This window comes from Salmo salar, chromosome ssa10, assembly GCF_905237065.1.
Source record: "Salmo salar chromosome ssa10, Ssal_v3.1, whole genome shotgun sequence".
Taxonomy (NCBI): domain Eukaryota; kingdom Metazoa; phylum Chordata; class Actinopteri; order Salmoniformes; family Salmonidae; genus Salmo; species Salmo salar.
The window spans coordinates 21,402,393-21,425,641 of NC_059451.1; the positions used below are offsets into that span (position 1 = coordinate 21,402,393).

Here is a 23,249-nt window from a genome sequence, read left to right on the forward strand (position 1 = left end):
TTTTTGAAAGAAAAGCATTTTTTTTGTCCATTAAAATATCATCAAATTGATCAGAAATACAGTGTAGACATTGTTAATGTTTTAAATGACTATTGTAGCTGGAAACGGCATATTTTTTTATGGAATATCTACACAGGCGTACATAGTCCCATTATCAGCAACCATCACTCCTGTGTTCCAATGCCACGTTGTTTTAGCTAATCCAAGTTTATCATTTTAAAAGACTCATTGATCATTAGAAAACCCTTTTGCAATTATGTTAGCACAGCTGAAAACTATTGTACTGATTAAAGAAGCAATACTGGCCTTCTTTAGACTAGTTGAGTATCTGGAGCATCAGCATTTGTGGGTTTGATTACAGGCTCAAAATGGCCAGAAACAAAGACCTTTCTTCTGAAACTCGTCAGCCTTCATTTCTCAGAACAAGAATAGACTATTCCATGCGAGAAATTGCCAAGAAACTGAAGATCTGGTACACCGCTGTGTAGTACTCCCTTCACAGAACAGCGCAAACTGACTCTAACCAGAATAGAAAGAGGAGTGGGAGGCCCCGGTGCACAACTGAGCAAGAGGACAAGTACATTAGTGTGTCTAGTTTGAGAAACAGACGCCTCACAAGTCCTCAACTGGCAGCTTCATTAAATAGTACCCGCAAAACACCAGTCTCAACGTCAACAGTTAAGAGGCGACTCCGGGATGCTGGCCTTCTAGGCAGAGTTGCAAAGAAAAAGCCATATCTCAGACTGGCCAATAAAAAGAAAAGATTAAGATGGGCAAAAGAACACAGACACTGGACAGAGGGAGATTGGAAAAAAGTGTTATGAACAGACGAACCTAAGTTTGCTGTGTTTGGATCACAAAGAACATTCGTGACACACGGAAAAAATGAAAAGATGCTGGAGTAGTGCTTGACACCATCTGTCAAGCATTGTGGAGGCAATGTGATGGTCTGGGGGTGCTTTGGTGGTGGTAAAGTGGGAGATTTGTACAGGGTAAAAGGGATCTTGAAGAAGGAAGGCTATCACTCCATTTTGCAACGCCATGCCATACCCTGTGAACGGCGCTTAATTGGAGCCAATGTCCTCCTACAACAGGACAATGACTCAAAGCACAGCTCCAAACTATGCAAGAACTATTTAGAGAAGAAGCAGTCAGCTGGTATTCTGTCTATAATGGAGTGGCCAGCACAGTCACCGGATCTCAACCCTATTGAGCTGTTGCAGGAGCAGCTTGACCGTGTGGTACGTAAGAAGTGCCCATCAAGCCAATCCAACTTGTGGGAGGTGCTTCAGGAAGCATGGGGTGAAATCTCTTCGGATTACCTCAACAAATTGACAACTAGAATGCCAAAGGTCTGCAAGGCTGTAATTGCTGCAAATGGAGGATTCTTTGACGAAAGCAAAGTTTGAAAGACACAATTATTATTTCCATTAAAAATCATTATTTATAACCTTGACAACGTCTTGACTATATTTCTAATTTCATGTATGTTTTCATGGAAAACAAGGACATTTCTAAATGACACCAAACTTTTGAACGGTAGTGTATACTGTATGGTTTCTCAGCTTTCGTTACTGGTATTCCCCAAAGTGTAATTAAGTCTTTGGAAAACAAATCAGAAAACGTCAGAGTAAACTAATACAACAATTTAAGAAGTTCTCAAACCCATTGACCCATTTTGTAAAACTGCTGGATGAATTTCCAGTCTTCAGCTACACAGCACGTGACTGATGGAGTAAATGCATTGAGCAGAAGTTGTTGTCCAGCTCTCCTTTTCCCTCTTCTTTCACTTCTTTTCTCTGTAGGTATATGGGGAGAGAGGTCATAGGTGAATAATTGGGAGCGTCACACGTAGCTGAGCTGTTGGAGGCAGGAAAACTGAAAGCACAGCTGCAGACGCTGAGGTCTCAGCTTGTCAAATTGCCTCTGCCACAGTTTCCTGCCCTGCTTACTGCCAGGCCAGGGGTTACTGCTGGCCTCTTAATAGCCCCACCCCCAGCTTAATAATCCATGATGTCACCGCAACATTATTTTTTGTTTTTGTTCATTTTTTCAACCCAACCATTGGTTCTTTCCCATTGTTTTTAAATATGAACAGGTGGAGCCAGGGATTGGGAATCCATTTGGCCAGTCTTGTCCATCCTCTACTATCACATCTGCTTCAGTTTTCACTTCCCCTTGTGTGTTTGTCCACGTGTATTTGTTTCTCCCCCCCCGGTTCCCCTTTGGAGGAGAGAGGCAGAGGAGTGATCAGTGGGTCTTTGATGCCGCTGGCCCCTGCCCTGGCTTTCCAGAGCACATGAGCCCAGGCAATTATGCAGTGCTTCTAGCAGACTGCTATTAGTGTGTAATGTACCAGTCTGGAAGAGGATTTGGTGGAGCTGGAAAAGGTTTGCAATTGTACATAATCTCACTCCCCAGATTGTAAACATGTGTTATCATACAGAGTGGTACCAGGGGGTGGTGTTTGAAACAACTCTCAAAAACACAAATAAATAGTAGACATTTACTTATTGATGAAATAGTTTATTCATGTTGTTATTCTCAGTGGTAGCCACTCTCCACTCTAAACATTCACAATAAATGAAATACGTTGCATATATGAGAAAAAACATTTTCGAGAAATCATTTTGAATTTTTCACTGCTTTCAACTATGTGGACAGTGGTTGTATGGCAGAGTAGGCCACCTCTGAGTGCCCAGGGAGAGATGGAGGAGAGGGGAGAGGCCTAGACCCAAGTCATCAGAGAAAACCTGGAGCTCATTTATCTTGGTGATTGGCAGCTCCTCTCTGTATTCCCCGTCTGAGAAATGAGCACAGAGCACATGTGGTGGACAGGAAGAGCCAGGGTTGAGGGGGGCCAGAGAGATGATGGTCCCTTTATCCCTGCAATCACCGCCATTAAGTAGAAGAGTCCAGGAAAAGAAGAAGAAAAATACACCGGTCCATTTGTCATACTCTTCCTGTCTATTAACCCCGGCCCAGACTGGGAGTTGCAGTAACAGAATGTCACGTGTGCTCCCTCTCCGGTCTCTAGGTCACCAGGCTGCTGGTTATGGCGCACACCTGTCACCATCGTTACACACACCTGCGTGTCGTCAGACTCACCTGGACTCCATCACCTCTGTGATTACCTGCCCTATATATGTCACTCCCTTTGGTTCCTTCCCGAGGTGTCATTGACTCTGTTTCATGTCGGGGCGTTGTTTGTGTTTCGTGTTTATTGTTTGGTTTATTTATTAAAAACACTCACTCCCTGTACTTGCTTCCCGACTCTCAGCGCACTCGTTACACAGAAATACTCCACAGACTTTAAGTGTGAGTTTACAGCTGGAGAAAAATCTGTCCATTAAAATATATAGGCTGTACCAGATCCATTATAAATAGGTCTGCAACGTGGCCCATCTTTTAGGTTAGGGACAATTTATGTTTAACACTGACAAAGTGCCTTGGGCTACCAAAAAGAAGATGCCAGGAGACAGAGGGCAGAAGAAAAATAAATCACAGAGGGCCCAGTGCTATATTAAAATACAATTTTCAAAGCAGTATGGAAAACAGACAGACGGGGATGTCCTTCTTCATTGAGAAGGACTGTTACTGTATCTCCCAGATGTACATGGACCGTGTTGCACAATCCACTCCTCCTGACTAACGGTTTGGGACTGTTGTGGCAGTGTGCACTAAACCAGAGCATGCAGGAATGGGGACTGGAAAACGCTGGTGCACTTAAAACAGACTTTATCCAAAGGGCCTGGATGTACAGCCATCTCCTCTGTTGTTGTCTGGTTAAAAAATAAACATGACAACAGAGCAGCGTGGGCTAAAACAGGACCTGATCTGGCAGCCATGCTTGAGAGCAACAGCCTTGTCCTGACAGAAACAGCTCGGTCCCAGGCCTTTGATTCTCCCAGGGTGTGAGTGAGTGGCACCAGGAATACTCTCTCCTCTCACTGCTCCCCTGGCTCTCATTTACATTACCTAGAATATGTCCTGACAGCCAGGGGATGTTTTTGATTTGTTGAGTCCCCTGCTGAAAGAGGATGATGTTTAGAACCAAGGCCGCTGCTCTCTCCTTCTCCACACGGCATCTGACGCACATGCCAATTTGGACACCACGTTGGGTGATGACAAGGAATTACAGAGAGCAGGACTGGGAGGTTTATGAAAGGAAGATGTATGTGTTTTTGTCTAGCAATGTCTGAAATGTATAATGAATACAAGGGCAATCCTTTACCATGGTCTATAAAGGGCTACAAGCAGCAAACTGCAATTCAAACCAAATAAAATGTGTTATACATTGCCACTTCATATGAGTGAAATTGCATGACCAGGGTATAATCCATTCAATTTTCCGATCCCATTCCAGGACTACATTAGAGACAATAGCAATGCTGTTCTTAAGGCTGAGCTAGCTGACCCCCACCCCCATTCTATCAGAGCCCGCCTGACACCTGCTATGTTTAATGAGAGCAAGGGACAACTGGAGGCATGGTGTGTGTGTTTGTGTTTCTGTATAGATGTGTGTATGTGTGTAAGTATGTACAACAGTGTGTGAGTGCATGTGACAGGAGGGCGGCACACACACATTGGCATGGTCCCTGCTCATTTTAACCCTCTCGCATGCCGCTCTGTCGCCAGCGGGGCTTTGTGTGGTCACATACCTCCACCATGGCAGACATGGAAAACATTCATAGACCAGTAAGGCCAAGAGATTAGATGGCTCCTCATAGGCTCTGGCTCTAATAATGCTTCAAATTCAACGGTGCCATGTTGCCGCAATTTAGCCTCTTTGTCTTTGGAAAAAATGCATGCCATGTATCACCATACTATCACACTATCATTGGTCTCTTGCACTATTTCGTTGATGGCGCCGTTTACGAGTGGGTGCATGTCTTAATGTGTGTGTGTGTGTGTGTGTCTGTGTCTGTGTGTGCGCGTTTGTGTGTGTGTGTGTGTGTGTGTGTGTGTGTGTGTGTGTGTGTGTGTGTGTGTGTGTGTGTGTGTGTGTGTGTGTGTGTGTGTGTGTGTGTGTGTGTGTGTGTGTGTGTGTGTGTGTGTGTGTGTGTGTGTGTGTGTGCTAGTACCAGTATGTGTGTGTGTGAAAAGAGAAAAAAGGCATGACAGGGGATTACTTGTAGAACTAGCAATGGATCAACTGAAACACAACATTGACTGAATGGCCAAAGCAGCTGTCTTTGAACAGCTGCCCGACTGAAAAGATTTGCTAGAAACAGGAAGAAAAAAAACTATGAGGATGAAGCAAACGAGGCCTGTGAGGCCTTTCACAATTTCCCAAGTTTGAAAAATGCATGCTGGATTAGTTACCTTTTACTGGACATTCATGTCGGCTTCAAGGGAGTTTCACAGGATGTTTGAATAGATGCATGTTCTATGCTACACTGTGAGTACAGAACGTACTGTAAGCATGCTACCAAACTAAAAAGCACAAATCCAAAATCTACACACATGTCCAACAACCCAAACTAATTCCGAGCAATGCAACAAACTGAAAGGAACACATTCGTTTTTTCAGATATTCCATAGTGTTTGGTTGCTTGGCTTCATGGAATTTACAGGCTGGGGCGACTGCCTTGGTGGCACAGTCAGCATGGATTTCCTGTAGAATGTTAGTCAGATTGAGGCCTCTCTCTCTCCCATTCGCTCTCTCTCTCTGTCCCCCTCTCCCTCTGCCTGAGGCTTTCTGGCTGCTCTAGATCTCATAAATCAGCCGTAGCACAGCCCTATCCTGGAGCTACCATGCACAGACATCCTGGCAAGGTTGATCACACTCACATCACCTCGGCCTATTTGCAAGAACCAACTGATAACCAAACACATTTTATGGGGCCCCAGCACATGATCAATCTTGTCGGGGAACGCCGTTCATGTGCTTGCAGTCTGAGTCTGAACCACATAAAAGAATTGGATGAGGGTAAACGCATAAGAAGGCTTTTTCTTTGAAGGTGTTTTGATGCTGAAGTTTCAGCAAACTATGTCTGCAGGGTAAAAATGACAGAAATTAAGCTGTGGAGCTCACTTTACCCTTCATATTTGTCAAGAAAGATATTTTCCTTAATTAATTGTATGACATGATAGTATGGATCTAAGACTAGGTGCTTGCAAATCAGTGTGTGATTGTAGAAGTTGGGGGTTGGAGGTGTGAGAGAGAGGGAGAGAGAGAGAGAGAGAGAGAGAGAGAGAGAGAGAGAGAGAGAGAGAGAGAGAGAGAGAGAGAGAGAGAGAGAGAGAGAGAGAGAGAGAGAGAGAGAGAGATGAGGATAGAACATGACAACACATAGAGCTCTCATTCACTTTGCACAGCGGTCCACATGCTCTGTTAACACTAGTGCATGGTCGTCTGTCTGCCTCGCAGGCCTTTGGAGAATATGGGATGCCGTCCAAAGGCGACACATGTTGTCAAGCCAATGAATGTCTATGAGTGTGAGTGTGTGTGTGGGTGTGTACAGTATGTGTCTATGTGTGTGTGTTTGTGCATGTTTGTGTGCATGCATGTGAATGTGTTTGAATCTTTTTTCCATTCTATTCTATTCTTCTTTTTTTTTCTTTTGGAAATGCCCTACCCAGATATGTAGGAATTAAAGAACATTGATCACTAGTAATCAAAGTGCCGATTCTTTTAACGGACAGCTGTTGTCATATGCTTTAATTCCCAGCTATCTCCCCCTGTATAGCAGAACGGCACTTAGTCCACCAGTTGAGGTTGCAGGGGAACGAGGGTTAACTGTCTCTGCCTGGTCCAACTGCCCATTCAGCATACAACATCGCACACATACAAATCCAAGGTAAGTTAAATTTTTTCCCTCTGACATTGCTTTCCAACAAATCAATCACTGTCAGATGCTGTACTGAAAAGAAAATACTAAATGCAAACTGTTGTTCATGACATACACTGAAAATGTAATTCTGGTCAGGGTCAATATTTGGCAATTTTGTATCTTAATTCATTCCTGCCAGTACTGAATAGTAAAATATAACTAAAAGCATCAAGCCTCCTATGTCCATTCGAGTCCTTCTGCCCCTCTGGCTATACCAGTAGCCGATGACAATATGTGTTGACAAAATACATGTACTACCTCTCTGCGAGAAAGGAACGCGACTGCTTAGGGGTGACTATGATGTCTCTTTATAGCGAATATAAGAAACATCTGTTAGAAGCCGAGAAAACGACAGTAATATCCATTTCCAAGCAGTGAACACTGAATTCTTTACACGATACCCAGATCCTGGATCTCTAGTATTGTATTCAGTCAAGCAGCTCTGATTGGTGTGAATGTTTCCCCAAGTCTCCCAGTTTTGGGTTCCTTGCCCCACACAGAAGCATTCTTTACATGCCTCCAGAGGTAAACCTTGGTGAATAGGGATTAGTAAACTAAATTTACACACTAGTCTCATGAGTTACCGTTTGCCTGTCCATCTATTCCTGGTCCTGGACTGTTGTTTGTGTGAGCTAAGTGTTGGAGAATAGCCTTTACTCATGTCAGATAGACCACTTCTGAAAGACTATCAGATTGATAGGCTGGGCAGAGTCATACAGTGAAGCATTTTGAGTTCATGCCGTGTCACTTCAGGCATAGAGCACATTGCAATGGGACTGAAGGGTAGAAAAAATCGAAACTCCAATAAAAATAGATAAATATGTATGATTTGCCCCACATGGTTTGTTGAGTTTAGAGCCACTTACTTGAACTGTCACAAATGTCAGCTGAATTGTTAGACATTGAGGCCAAAAAGTATTGTGGTTGCAAATAAAACATAAATATGTTTTATTGCCAAAGGTGCAGTGAAATGTGGTTTTAAATGTACGCAAATGTTAAATGTAGGCCTGTGCATACCTTGTTGTTAGGAGTTTGGCAAAGAAGGAAAATATATATAGAGATGGGCAATGGAGAGGAACATTTTTTTCCTTAATGTCTTAACCTTCATGTTTGCTTAACGCTTACCCATATGTGGATAGGTCATGGATAAGTATCATTGCACTCAGTCAAATGTTTACAGTTTCTGCAGGAGAAGAAAAAAGAGAGCGGTAGTAAAAAGGAAACCAGCAGAGGAAACCTTGGGTCTTTGGTGACAGCATGGGGCAGATGCGGGAGGCTATAACTCTCTCTCTCCGGCTGAGGGAGAGCTTGCCTTCTTAGACAAATGGACTAACACACACAACCCACATCCCTCTTTCCACCTCCCTTACCTGTTAATGTAGGAAACACTCAACTCCGTAGTTGGAGAGGTCTGTGGTTAGAAGGTTCAATGATAGAACACAATCATACGCTAGAGTCGATTCTTGGAAATATTCAACAATGTGTATATATTTTTGATTAAATGTACTTTTACTAGTTCAGGTAACCCATAAACAAGGCAACATACTGTATATCCAATCCGAAAGAATGTATGTAAATTGGGAAGTCTTTTTTTCGTTATATGTCAGACCCCAGTAAGACTACCTGTCGCCATTGGCATCGTCTAAAGGGGATCCTAATAAATTAAATCAAAGCTCGTAACATCGAAAAATGTGTGGTATGGATCATTATCATTTTATTCACTGGTGAAGCCTTTTAGAGCGAATTGTCCATCATTTCCTGGCGGAAAGAGTGTCATTACAAAGCAAAGCAATTGGCTATCTGTCTCTACTATTCACTATTCAGCCTGCCCTAGGAGTACAGGGGGGGGGGGTCAGGAGAGGTGGGAAGTGGAAAGCCCGAGCATGTTCTAGCAAGGCAATGGAAATCAAATCAGCTTGCGACCTGCTTAGAGAGTGCATATGGCATAATGGCATTATCAATAAAGTACTGAAAGTGCTATTTGTGGTTGTGTTATAAAATCAGTTTTTCAACCCAAGACAAATTTTTCTTGCTTCATCACTATCTATTTCACAGTCCTTGCAAATATATATATTTTTTGCAATACCTAATGAAAGGGAGTGCAGAGCAGGCAAGGTACTTTGTGGTTAGATGACAGTTGAAAGATTAGGGAAGCTTCAGTGCTGATCTGTCTGCATGTTACACACACCTTTCTAATCCTCCCACACATACCTCCCACCTCAGGGGCCTCGAAGCTTACTGTCTCCTGACTCACCTGCACTGCAGATACACAGGTAGTGTCAGGGTCAAAGGTGAGATCCCCTTTACTGTGGTCGGCCAGGCTATGCTGCACTCTCTCCCTTTGGGGAAGGATCAGAGGTCCCTTTGTATTCTGCTCTGCATGTATTTGCTCTATCATCCCTCATCACCCCCTGACCTAAGATCTATGGTTACCTGTCAGTTGACTATCTATTGAAAGGCACTGAGCTTGACGCTATGTCAACTACATTTGTTCTGTTGAAAAGGAGGAAAGGGGGAGAGAATTATTGCAAGGGTGTGAGAGAATAACAGAGAATTGAGAACAGGGACACTTCAGTGAAATTATTTAAATTTTAGTTTAGGATTACATTTAGGGTTCATAGACAACTGTATCGCATTATATACAGCGTTTTCATTGTAGGCCCCTAGTCAAGATAATATCAATATGTTATATCTACTGTCTGGATCAACAGTTAGTCAATGCAAAGTGCAAACTTAATTTTTTCAGATAGGAGGTATGCAATAGTGCCCTCTCTCATGACATAACCGCCTCACATGACCCACAAATAAATGAATATGAATATTCTGGGGACAAAATCTACAAGCAATCCTATAACTCAATAATTTTCTGTTGAAAACCAGTGACCACACAACGTGTTCAAAAAGCATAGCTTCTGAAAGTAGATATGCAGCTCCTTGATAACAGCTTCTGTTGACTCAGGCACACACATTGCCAAAACACTGTAAACAGATGCACGCATGGCCTGCTATGGAGAGGGTTGCAAGCAGCTAGAAAAACACTGTGAGGATCCCCCTCTGTGCTCTGTCAGGTATCAATCATGGCCAGTAAGTGGGATCCTCGAGGGGAGATGCTATCAGGACAGCCCTGTACACACTCACACCGCTTGATGTCTTATCTACCTACAGATAACAGTCCCTTCGCTGTGAGTGGCCTGCCCTGCATCATGAAGCCATGCTCTCCCTACTGCTGCTCACTCAGAGACTCACACTCACAAGGTACTAACTAGGCCACTTACCTTATACAAGAGCCCTTTAAAAGAACATTTGAGCACTTTCCACTTTAGACTTACGGAGTGGCTGCAGATCCAACTTTTCTAGACCCCTTATCCCATGGGCTAAAGGTCCCAAAGCTTCTGCGCATGTGCGGTATTCTCTACTTACGCAAGTCTCTAATCTACTCATAGAGAACAGGCTACTCTGGTGAATGGTGCTTGTTTAATAAAGTTCAATCCAAGCTGATAAAAAAAGTCCGCAAGATCACGTTATGATAGTATTGTACATAACGGTACCAAATATAATAGCATAATATAACGTTACTGTAAGACAAAAAACACCACCTAATTTCTTATGAGATTTTAGGACGATTGTGCAAATCGTCACATTTTTCCTACATGTGGCCACAACTCAACAGCTCGTGCCACTAGGCAAAATATGTGATTTGATAGAAATATACAGTGCGGTTACCTGCGTATCCTACGGCCTCATATTACAGGTGTATCAGAGTGTAAGCATTTCTCTAGATTTTGTTATCAGATTCTATCCCAAAAAATCTGGGGACAATTTCAGTGGACAAAGTTAGTGTGAAACAAACCCATGTTGTTTTTAATCATAACGTTTTAGATAAGGATTCCTCTAAACAAGAGGTGTGTACTAGTTTGTAAAGGTTTTCAGGAGAGCACTGGCCCAGTTTTCTGGTTTCATCCAGACCACAGCGCAATGGACCTAGTAACAAAAACAAGCACCACGGTGTGGAGTTGGTCCCGCAGTGTGAGGACCTTAATGAGGAACATGTGGCGCTGCCCAGACACACAGTCAGAGGAAACCCAATCCCCTCTCCTTTTCTTCCCCCTCTCTCCTGCTCCTGCACACTCCTCCTCCCCACCTTCTTGTTTCACTCTCTTCTTCTCTTTTACGCTACAGTTGCCAGATTCCTGGGGATCTTTCTCTCACTGTCTGACTCTCAAAACCCTTTCCCTCTTCTTTAATTCTAGTTTCCTTTCTCATACTACTCATTCTCATCAAACCCCATGTTTTCGTCAGTTACTCTCTCCTTACTCCTGTTTTTACTCCTTTTTTTTACTATATCTTATCACTCTTCCAATCCCTATCTTTGCTTCTTGCCAAAATGCCTCTGATCCCTTTCTCTTTATTTCTCTTGTTTCTCCAACTCACAAATGGAGCCCAGCTGTTCCTTCTCACTGGCCTGGCATTCAGGCCTGCCGTGAGGCGGATGGCTAATTTTACCAGACTGACCTCATTTTTCTATTGTATTAGAACAAGTGATCCAGTGTCGGGAGAAATGTACTGGCTTTAAGAGGCAGAATATGCATATTTGCTGGGTCATGCAATGCAATATGCTCAGAAGGAAAGGGGAAAGAAAGAGCTCTTTCTCCGCCTATCAAGCTCTACGGACCATCTATAGGGGGTCTCTTTCATGTGAAGAATTCATCTGGTCCATCCATCTGGATGGATTAGCTGTTTGCTTCACTGAGCTATGTTTGAATGATTCACAAATTAGGGCTGTGACGGTCATGGAATTTTGGATGACGGTTATTGGTCAGCCAAATGACCGCGGTCACTGTTAAAACCGTTCAAATAGCAAAAATACGTAATTTCTGTTCTATTCATTATATTTCTATGTGTGCTGCTGCAGGGAGGGGGGCATTGTCTAGGGCAACCGAAGATTTGTTTGCTACAACAGCCTGCTTGTTTCAGCAAGGAGTAAAGAGTCCATGTTACCGCAGAAATGGACTTAACCGTGCGAATGGCCGGCAGTCCCGTCTTCAGTCAGCTGTTCGTTCTACAAAGAAAATCAGAACGGTTATGACGTTATTTTATTTTCATGACGGTCTTCATTCATAACATCGGTTACATGGTTATACGGTAATTGTGCTATCCCTAGTGAAAGTCATATCAATTCTTCAATGGACAAAGAGTCTACATTTATTTAGAGAGGATCAGTTCACAATTCAGGACAAACCTGGAGAATTGTTATCATTTACAACTGACGTCTTGGAGTTATTGTTTGGATTCAGTTACTGAAGTAGGCTATAGAGAAAATATAAACAAGTGAAAAAGGTAGCACTAAGCATGTCGTATTGGTTTCTCTTTAAAGACGCAAATCACAAATTGCCCCAATTGACTTTTTCATAAATACATATTCGAAAATAATTGTATTCCTGCACATGCTTTGCCTTCAATCACAATAACTCATTTCTGTTTTTTTCTTGCAGAAAATGTTGTCTACAGATCCTGAAGATGAGCATTTTGAGAGGTGAGAGACAACCTGAAACTTTGTTAGGAATAAATGCACATGCCTTGCTACAGTCTCAGGTCTAAGAGCCCTAATCACTATCTGCAAACCTGTGCAGCAGGGAGTTTGAAATGTGTCCGTAGTAGAGAACAGCCATGAAACAGATCAAGCCCAAAATTAGCTGAACAAACACAGTACGTTGACCCTCGCGGGACAGACTTGGCACAGTGTATCAACCCTTCTGACAGAACAGAACAATCCAAACGTTCCACTTGGGTTGAGCTGTCTTCATTTCCCCCTCCAATATATATATCAACCCCACATCAACAAGGACTGTGAGGACCTTTCACAAGACTGACAGAGCACCTGAATCACACCATTTTGTGGGCCAGAGGAGCCAGCATGTGTATAGAGAAACCAGTGATCCAATACCTGTCTGGGTTCAAGTTTCAAGTTACAAGTTTTTGGGATACGCATGGTATACATCGTCCAATGAAATGCTTACTTGCAGGTTTCTTTTTGTCAATGCAACAACAATAAGAAATAGTAAAACATAAATGGCAGTAGAATAGAATAAACATTTTAGCATAAGTATAATACAGGCACAATTTATAGTCCAATATTTACACGTGTAAATATTGGAAGGTGGGGAAGGGAGGCAAGTGTATAAATTGAGTACAGGAGGTTGGTGGCATCTTATTTGGGGAGGAAGGGCTCGTGGAAATGGCTGGAGCAGAGCTAGTGAAATGGTATCAAATACATCAAACACATGGTTTCCATGTGTTTGATGCCATTCCAGTCGCTCCGTTCCAGCCATTATTATGAGCAGTCCTCCCCTCAGCAGCCTCCACTCAAATTGAGCAGTATAATAATTCAGTTGCTTCTAATAAAGTAAAAAGAGGTATGCAGCCCGGCGCACAGAATGTTAAATTTGTCTGAGTAAATTCAGTTTTAAATCCAATTACAGAATTATGCCGAGTATGATTGCTGATCTTCTTTACACCAATATTTGATTGACTAATTACTTGTCCATTAAAAACCCTACGTTTACATGACATGAGAACCACAGAAACACAGTGGTGGCCATGGAGCAAAACCCAATGATTCTGCTCCATGCAGATGGCCCTGCTTTGCAGCTGTGCAAATGAAAGACGAAGTGTCGTTCAAGGCAAGGGATGGAAAGTTGGCCACAAAAAGAGAAAGAGTAACATACAAGTTGCTAACTGAAAATGTAATGGAAAAAATAATAGCAGCAGTTAGCTGAGAGAAAATAATTCATGGAGAATGTCTCTCCTGTATTGTGAGTGTTCAAATAATAAGCTGCCCATCTTTATGGAGATATAATACTAGGGGGGAATGCTACACATTCACCAGATTTACCATCTCTGGCAATGTTCAGTGACCTCAGGTATGAAACAACATCCAGGGTAACATATGTAAACCCATATGTATGCATACCAGTGGAGGCTGCTGAGGGGAGGACGGCTCATAATAATGGCTGGAATGGAGTCAATGGAATGGCATCAAACGTGTGGTTTCCTGTTGGTTGATACCATTCCATTGACTCCATTCCAGCCATTACAATGAGCCTCCACTGATGCATACGTGATTGTATGACCTGCCTCCCCAACAATTTTTCAACTTAATAGCAAAGTGACAAGAGTATCTTGACACGGAGAGCTCACTCCCTCATGCTGTTCATATGCCACAAATCTGTTATTCAAACCTAGGGTAATTTACTACCACATAATGCCTAACTTTGTTATTCATGCTAGGTGTTACGACACCATTGTTCTCCTGGGTGAGCATTTTCTTCAGAAGGTAGGGAAAGTAATGTAATGATTTAAGTTAAGCAGAGAGAAACAACAGGGTTGTTTGCATTGGGCCATTTGCTCTCCAGCTATGTTGAGACTCAGGGAGATCAAACAGGACAACTGCCACAGCTGAATGCTTTATAGTGCAGAGAGGGAGCTGTGTGGACAGAGCTACAACTCCTATCTCGAACTCTCTCCTGGAAGAGGTTTACTATTTCTTTCAGATAAATCATATAGGCTGCAAACAACACGTTTTAGTTGTAAGTGTAATTAAATGTGAGAAAAACGAATTGTCGTCAGCTCTACCCTGGCCGAATACTTATTGTAACTGGCTACCAACTACTACGATAATTATTTCGAAACGACTTCATTGTCTTTAGAAACACTTTCCATTGGCTTAGTCCCACGATTGCCATAAACCGCATTATGTAAATATAAAGTGCTTAACGAGTAATTAGTATTTCATTGGCCAACAACCACATTTGAGCCCCGTCTACTGTGTTAGACCCCTCCCATGTAGAGCCGCCCTGCAGACGGGGCCCTTTTTGAATGACAGCGCTTGGGAAAGAATACGAATGTTTGTCTAATTTCACGCAGCTACAGCGTCGATGAGCAGCAGTCGGAGAACTCCATTCTAACTGAATGGATTGGCATGGGGAGAAGCGGACCTCAAAACTTGGCTAAGCGGCAGCTTTGGAACTGTATTACTTTTACGATGGTTTTACTTTCGCTGCTGCTCCGACCAGGTAAGGCAACACATTATGTATGTTCTGTGTGCATATGCAAAACATTTTTCCCGCACCCCGAATGATTGATGGAAGACTTTCTTGGCTGTGTTAATGGTGCGAAACTAGTTCACAAAACACTTACGCTTTCGGGAATAGTTATGAACTGAAACATGGGAGTGTATTTAGTTTACCCTGTATATTTCTGTTAAGTTGGAGTTTTAGTCAAACAGTGATTGGTTACAAGTTACGTCGGTAATCAGCGAGCGAACTAGCTTGCTGCGTGACTAAAACGGGCAGTTAGCGGCTAGCTAAACTACACGATCTAAGTTACTTTGCTAACCATTTGCCCGAAGTATCTAGCTAAATGCATTATCTCGAACAGTCTTTTTTTCATGGTCGAAGCTAGCTATAGACCTAATGATGTATTCACACACGAAGTCTAAAATAAAGTTTTAACGTTCCTTGTAGAAGTTGGCTAATTAAGCACATTAGCATTTAGCTTGCTAGCCTTTTGACGTCGCATTTGCAAATTTGTATTCGAACATTTTTGTAAAGTAGCGACACATGGCTAACACGTTAACATGTAAGTTAGCTTGCTAACTTAACGCCGTGGTTAGTTTTAGTCGACGGTGTTTTTCAGTTCACGCTTCATTTGTTGTTACAATGCGTTGGTCAGACTTTTCGGCCTCTGAACGTGTCCGTCGTAACTTTAAAAAACTTCGGCCTGAGTTCTGTATGCATGAGCGGTACGACACATTGTGTAAGTGTGTTGATTTGTTAGTTTGAGTAACTTTTGAAGGTATTTTGAAAAAGTACGTAATGGCTAGTTAACGTTACAAGTTTAAGTCACAAGAGTTGTTACAGATAAATACACGGGGATTTGAGACGAATGTGTTTTTGGTCCAATCGTTTCGTGATGTGTTGTAATGTTTTGACAATTTTCACCGTAGATCCTTAGATAAGCTTCAGATAGTTAAACGCTATAGATTTAAAAAAAAAAATGGAATTGCATTGCAACACAGTATCCTATAAATTAGTATTGTTAGTGATAGTTGAATTGTAAAGTCTTACTTCCACATAACGTTGTAGACTGCTATGACATGGTTATTGTGCATTTTGGTTGGTGTATTCATGTACATAGCAGGATGAGTAAGATAATTCATATAATACTGGATATGCCATGCTTGCCTTGTTTATATTCTAAAGCCACCCTCTTATTTTGTTTCCATTAAAAATGTTCTCATGCGCCTATTGAAATAATTTTTTCGCTATGCAAATTCGTCCTATTCTCTTAATCCTTTCCCATTTCCGCACATAGTTCTCACATTGCGTCTTGTCAAGGTCTGACCATAAAGCCTTTAGAGATGGACATGTTGGTTTGCGCTGTAGGCTGTGCCAAACGGACAACATTTTAAGCAGAGTTCGGTGACCTCCCTGCAAGCACAGGGATCATTGGCGGAATTCAGAAGAGGGATGTAGAATGCTTCTAAATTGACCTCTCACACGACATCTCCGTTTTGATGAACAGTTGCCGAGACCCATGTAGGGCATTAGTCACTTGAAAATGTTTTCAGTTTGCAACCAATTATCTTTCCCCACTGTCTGGGGAAAAAATAAATAAAAATGACAATATTTGTATTGCAAGCTCATCATGCCTTTTGGTGTCTGGAGGCCTAGTGTCAATTATCTGAGCTTCTGTCAATGTGAATATGATTATTGTTCATAGTTCTGTTTTTAGTCTTGTTGAGGCTGTATTATTAAAGTGGATGTAATGTGACACTTGCACAGGTGAGGCAATAAATGAATGTCATGCAATGCACCTGTCACCTCAAGAGAAGCCTATAGGCTTCTCAAACGTGAAACATCAGAATACATAGTCTCCTTGTTACCCCCCAAAACATATTTGCTGCCAGATACACGGTGCTGAGTAATAACTTAACACAGGAAGTGCTGAATTTATACGATCCTGACTGGGTCTTACATCCTTGCCTTCAACCAGCTGTTAGTCGGTTGCTGAACAAGCACTGCTCTTTGTGCAGTTCCTCTTGGGTCTGAAGTCAACCTCATATACATTGGACATGTGCACCTTTATTGCGCCTCCTATTGGCCTAGCAAAATCCAAACCACATTCATCACCCTTTAGCAAACTACACAGATTGGCTTCCTCCAGGAGTGAAGCACTGTTATTTCTGTGACAGTGAGTTAGGGGGGGGGGCTATTAAGTTTTGACTGATTTTGATCTTAGACGGAGTATGGTACCATGCCCCTGTGGGCTGGCGCATTTGGGTTTTAAGTAGCAATTTTTTCCGAACGTAAACTCGATAGGTGGAATAGTTTAACTGTCCTGTTGTACAGCTGATGTGTTAACTCAGAAAATTAATTATAACAAAGTTATTAGGCAGTAAATAGACTAGCCTAATTACTGTGATTTTCTATTGGAAACCTATTTTATATGGTCGTTAGAGTAGTGTTAAGCACTTTTGCATCAATTTTTCATTCTTAGGAAGAGTTCAGACAAACACATTCGTATACACCACCATTTAACTAGTTTCCGCTTCGGTGTACACAATGGTTCATTATCTAAATAAATGACTTTCCTCCCATTTTGTTTCTGATGTTGTTGGCAATGATAAACACGTAACACCTGTCCCCTGTTTCTTCCCCCTACAGCACACTGCCAACAGTGCCGGATCCAGCGCTGCAATGCGGAGTACGTGGCCTCTACCTCTCCCTCTAGTGGTCTCCAGGAAGACTCCCCATCCGATGTGGACTACTGCATTGCCTTGCGCGCCTACGCCCTGTGTACCCGCCGCACGGCGCGCAGCTGCAGGGGCGACCTGGTCTACCACTCGGCCGTGTTCCGTATCAAGGAGCTCTTCACCCAGCACAACTGCTCCAGCGACGGGCCCACCTCCTCGGCCAAGGCCCCTAGCACCTCCAGGCCAGTCGTGTCCGAGCTGTGCGACTATGAGAGCCGCGTGCTGGCCTCGGGCCCTGCCGGCCAGGGAAAGAAGTATGCCCACTGTGGATTATTCGGGGACCCACACCTACGGACTTTCCGGGACGAGTTCCAGACCTGCAAGGTGGAGGGGGCGTGGCCTCTTATCGATAACCGTTACCTGTCGGTGCAAGTGACCAACGTACCTGTTGTCCTGGGCTCCAGCGCCACCGCCACCAGCAAGGTAGGCCAAGTCATGGGTTCATGTATGGTGATTTTGCTGTCAGTAAAACATAGGGCCCCAATCATAACAAAGGTACCTGAACTGTATGTCATACATTGAATTCAAAAGGAGACTGACACAATGGTTCAAGATAAACACGTATATCTCAAGTTAGGATCTGTCTCCAGTGACTTTACCTCTCATTCCTTTTGCAGACACCAGGGGAGAGAGGGCTATTTAGTGGTGTTGGATCACAGACATGCTTGAGCGCTCTACCTTTAACACATGGGTGGTCAGTCATATGGTAGTGATTAACGCTTGCCCCAACTTTTCCCTCTCCCACAATTGGATAAAAAAATAAAAATCCTCCACTCTAGTCAAATAATGAACAGATATTTTTCTTGAAATATGGAGTAATTTGAAAAATTTGATTTAAAAAAAAAAATATATATATATATATTTTTATTCTACTGTTTGGTTTATCTTAATAGCATCTTATCCTGAAGTCAGAATTGAAACCTGGTTCTTCATATTGAAGGCCACACTTGGAGCTTGACTTACTACATTTGTAGATTTGCACTGGATGAATACACCACTTGGTAGACACTAAAGTAGGGCTACTATCAATTTAGACTAGTTTACCATGCCACATTTGCTAAAATCTGTTTTCATTAGTGAATTTTTCAGCTCTTGTAGATTACAAGCAAAAACACGAAGGATTGGGTCTTGGACTACCTAGACCTCTGAGAAGATCAATAGACCAAATCATCTAGGCATAGGCTAGATTTGATAAATGCTGAAGTGATAATGACTTTCAGATTAGTTTGCTGAAACTCAAGAGCTTTTGTAAATAACCTACGCTAGATTGCATATGAGTTCGACGTAAACCAAACACTAGTAATGGGAGAACCGTTTTCAGAGCCAACTATTTCAAATGATTATTTTTTGTGCTCATGGGGGGGGGATGCAACGCCAATACTGCATGCCCCCACCGTCCGCTTGAATTGGGGCAACTGTCAGAGTACAGAAAGGAAAATCCTTCATCAAATACAGTATCCCCTTAACTGTGAAGTGAACCATAGCCAGCTCTTTGACAAAGCTTTGCATTTTTTTGGCGTAGTACTAAAAATCCAGGCTGCACTCCAGAGTCGTGTCAAGAGCTTTGGCACAGTGGCAGTTGTGGTGGAAGGTATTTCTGACTTTTCTGGGACTATCAGACAGCTGGGTTTGTTTTGATCCTTCACTCTTGTAAGAAAGGGTATGGAGCCATACATGTGCCATGGTTTATGACATGAACAATATTTGTTTTAATGGCACAGATTAATGTGGGAACACTCATTAGTTGGCCTAGTCGTTTCTTTGGATTTGGTTATTTCCAAGTTATTGTTCCAAGACATCACCAATGTGTTGCTGGTGCTTTCTAGTCCATATTTACTGGAAAATAAGAGTATAATGAATATTTCTGCTCACGGTGCTTTCCTTCCATCAGATTACCCAAACGCTCTTACACCTTTTCCAAGAGAGACTGGAGTTTGTTTTCAAACTTTAAAATGAACTGTTCATGTCATAAAAAGTTAAGGTCCTGCTGACACACTGTGGCTCAAAATGGTACTACACCTGATGACGGCCTCTGATGGCGTCTGCTGCTTAGTAGTTAGTAATCAGGGTGTGCAGGATAATGCTTCAACAGCTTTTACCATCAGCATAGAACTATAATAACTATGTACTAACAGTTGTCCACCAAACAATACTACAGAAAGTAAGATTTTCATAATTCAATTTTGATTTCAATGGAGTGTTTAATTGACTTTTGTCTCTTCATTGTTCTCTTCCAGATAACAGTGATCTTCAAGTCGTACCACGGCTGTACAGAGCAGAAGGTGTACCAGGCCACCACCGAGGACCTTCCCTGTGCCTTCCAGGACGGCTCTCGGACTGGCGGGGAGGGGGGCAGTCTGTGGATCGTAGAAAAGGTTGGCGCCGGGGGCCGCCTGGTGACGATCCAGGCCCGCTACATTGGGACGTCCATCATAGTGCGCCGGGTGGGGCGCTACCTTACCTTCGCTATCCGCATGCCAGAGGACACCCTTGACTTTTCTGAGGAGAACAGTGGGCTGCAGCTTTGTCTGCACGGGTGCCCTCGCAACGAGCTCATCAAGGAGCACACGCTGGGGCGCCAGCCCCTTCACCCGCGCCTCCCGGGCTCCGGGTCTAACCCTGAGATGGGGCCTCTACTGCCCCCACATCAGATCTACACAGTGGAGCGTGCCACAGCCAAGTGCAGGGAGACCCTGCAAGTAGAGGACATATACTTCCAGTCATGTGTGTTTGACTTGCTCACCACAGGGGACCCTGAGTTCTCCATGGCAGCCTATGGGGCCCTGGAGGATCTGAAGGCCCTTCCTCCCAGCAAACTGAAGCAAAACTCTCCCAGGGCTCCTCATGTTCAACAAAACAGAGGGGGGCCACACACATTGGCAACAGCCACCCCCAGTCTGGTCACACTCTTGCTCCTCGTTCTACTGCTTTTGTAAAGAGCGAATACGACACGCAAACAAAGTGGAAGTGATGCCAGCTTGAAGGAGTGTCTGTTTTTTTGCATTTGTGAATGTTGTAGTTCTTTTCCTGTCACTAAACCATTTTGTAGGATTGATCCCTCAAAGGATACCAGTGTTTCTTGTCCCCCCAGACACAGGTTGGCTGCCAGCTTCTACCACTTAATTGAGTCCGAGCCTGAATGCACGCAATCAAGGTGGGAGCGGTGGTTAAGTGCGTAATGCGCACTCTATTTTCACACTTGTAAATTGGATTAAGACAGTTACTGGATGCTTAAATGGGAAATTTGTCATAACGTGGTTCTGTGCCTTATCAAAAATAATATTTGTAAATTTCATATTTTTGGGAATACATCAAGATGCACACAATCGTGTCAGATATCATAATCAGAACGTATCAGGCTTACGTGAAAATGGTCTATAGTGCAGAGACTTCTGGAATGTGTATCATCATTAGGCACTTAACGGTTAACACCAAGTTTAGTTCCTCAATGTTGTCATATTTACTGGAAAATGTTTCTTACATGGGATGATCCAACAACTAAACAAAAATACTACCTATCCAAATGTATTTGGGTTTTGGTATAATATTCTCAGTACTTTTCACTCCACCCAAGTGGGATCGCATTCAGTTAGGTGAAACACTCCCTCTTCAAGCTGCTTGGCTTCCAGTTTTTTAAAGGTAAAGAAACAATCTCTATATAATAATATATTGAAAGAGTGTATATGTGTTTTATATTGTGTACATTTGCCTGTGTATAGATTGTTTTTAACTATGTTTTACACTTGTTGTGATTAGTTAGGTATTTTTGAATGAACTAATGCTTTTTACCTTATCTGTAATTTTTCCCTATTAAAAAGTGTTGGACACCATCTTTGTTTGTCATTTTTGATTCTTAAGCTTTCAGGAGTCGATGTCTACAGCACAAGGATTCAGTATGTGAGTGGGACCATGGTGAATATTTGCTAGTGTAAATCTGTCAATTCTGAGTAAACTGTCAGTCTTCCTAAAGGGTTGCAATTTATATTTAGCATAGGCCAGTGACTTTCTACATACAGTGCCTTCAGAAGTAGTCACTCTTGACCTTCTACATTTTGTTACAGCCTGAAGTTAAAATGGAATACATTTACATGTTTTTGTCACTGGCCTACACACTATCTCAATGTCAAAGTGGGGTTGTTCTTTGAAATCTGTAAAAATTAAACGCTGACGTGTCTTGAGTCAAGTATTCAAGCCCTTGTTAACCTAAAACACAAGGCCAAATCTGCAACTGTTCCTGAGTTTGACTTAAATCTACGGCAAGACCTGAACGGTGTAGGCTGCTAAGGGAAGGATGGTTCATAATGGCTGGAATGGAGTCAATGGTGTGAATGTTGGAAACGCAAAGATGTGATTTCCATTTGCTTGGTCCCACTCCATTCCAGCCATTATTATGAACCGTCCTCCCCTTAGCCTCCACTGTTTAGCAATGATCAATTTGACAGAATTTGGAAAATAATAACTGGCAAATGTTGCACAATCCAGGTGTTGAAAGCACTTGGATTTACCTAGAAAGACTCACAGTTGTAATTGCTGCCAAAAGTGATTCTAATGTATTGCTGTTTTTAATCCCACTTTGTAACAAAATGTGGAAAAATGTAAGGGGTGTGAGGATTTAATGGAGGCACCTCATGTAAGTCTTAAATGAGTGAAACCAATAAAGATTTTAATTTATGGTGAAAAAAAACTTAAAAAAAATAGAAATAAATTTGTCATTGACAAAGTTTTGGGTAAAATGGAAAACTTTCCAGAAACACCCAGGATGTATTTAAGATCAAGGCATTAGGTGTTCTAATTGTGTTGTGAACGAGGGGAACATTTGTGTCGTGAACCGTGTGGAAGGGATTTATGTGCCAACAGAAAAGATAACAAATTTCTGCTGTGCACTGGAGCCTATTCCACAGATTGACAAGCCAGGGATATTGATGGCTTTCCATCTAGCCCACTCAACAGGGCTTCCCGTTGACAAGTTGGAGCTCTACATGTTAACCGTTCTGGAATTAATTTAGATTCAGCCAAGTGGGTAACTAGTATTTGTTAAAAATAAAAAAATCCAAGATCTAGGCCAAATCATTTATAATTTTTGACATGTAAAGAGGGACAGGGTGTTCTCTCAAAGTGAGAGTAAAACCAGTGGCGTCATTTGGCCTGGGCTCCAGGGATTCAGCCCCGGATGTTTTTGATCCAGCCCCAAACCTTTTGATGTCCACCCCCTATGAGTCTGAGTTTCCATAACCAAATACATGTTTTACTGACAAATGTTAACGAAAGAAATTAACAATACAATATACTGCACTAGGCAGTAGCAGGCACTGCAAGAATCCCCTGGAGTGATGCGGTGCCTGCTGTGATTGGTCGCGATTTCTCAACACAGTGGACCCCACCCCTACAGCACCGGTTAGACGTCAATGTGACTCAGCAAAATGCCCCCTTGTGGACTGAAGCTGAACTTTACTAAAGCATTTTTAACCCTGTTTAACATTAGCAATGTTGAGGAAGTAGTACTGACAGAATGAAATGAGTCATAGAGGTCCTATAACCTGTTCCATTCTACAGGTAAACATGTTTGGCTCATGTGTGTTATTTCCATATAGGTTATGTAA

At 42.6% G+C, this 23,249-nt stretch overlaps 1 protein-coding gene across 4 annotated transcripts; it reads left to right on the top strand.

Moving 5' to 3' along the window:
• Positions 1–6,637: 6,637 nt before the first annotated feature.
• LOC106613761 (repulsive guidance molecule A) lies at positions 6,638–21,479 on the top strand. 4 transcript variants are annotated; one of them, XM_014216342.2, is made up of 6 exons: positions 6,693–6,803; positions 10,002–10,091; positions 12,329–12,369; positions 14,760–14,908; positions 17,561–18,072; positions 19,887–21,479. In XM_014216342.2, the coding sequence occupies exons 3-6, from the start codon at positions 12,332–12,334 to the stop codon at positions 20,583–20,585; spliced, it is 1,398 nt and encodes a 465-aa protein (XP_014071817.1). In that variant the 5' UTR covers positions 6,693–6,803; positions 10,002–10,091; positions 12,329–12,331; the 3' UTR covers positions 20,586–21,479. The 4 variants fall into 4 exon arrangements, with proteins under 4 accessions (XP_014071816.1, XP_014071817.1, XP_014071818.1 ...); XM_014216341.2 differs by lacking the exon at positions 10,002–10,091 and having other exon boundaries at positions 6,638–6,803; XM_014216343.2 differs by lacking the exons at positions 6,693–6,803; positions 10,002–10,091; positions 12,329–12,369 and adding an exon at positions 14,020–14,079.
• Positions 21,480–23,249: the final 1,770 nt, after the last annotated feature.

Coding starts and splice junctions, on each gene's coding strand:
- LOC106613761 (XM_045687479.1), top strand. CDS start 14,117: ATGCTAGGTGTTACGACACCATTGTTCTCCTGGGTGAGCATTTTCTTC. Junction 14,170..14,759: donor GTGAGCATTTTCTTCAGAAG/GTAGGGAAAGTA, acceptor AATTTCACGCAG/CTACAGCGTCGATGAGCAGC. Junction 18,073..19,886: donor GCGCCACCGCCACCAGCAAG/GTAGGCCAAGTC, acceptor GTTCTCTTCCAG/ATAACAGTGATCTTCAAGTC.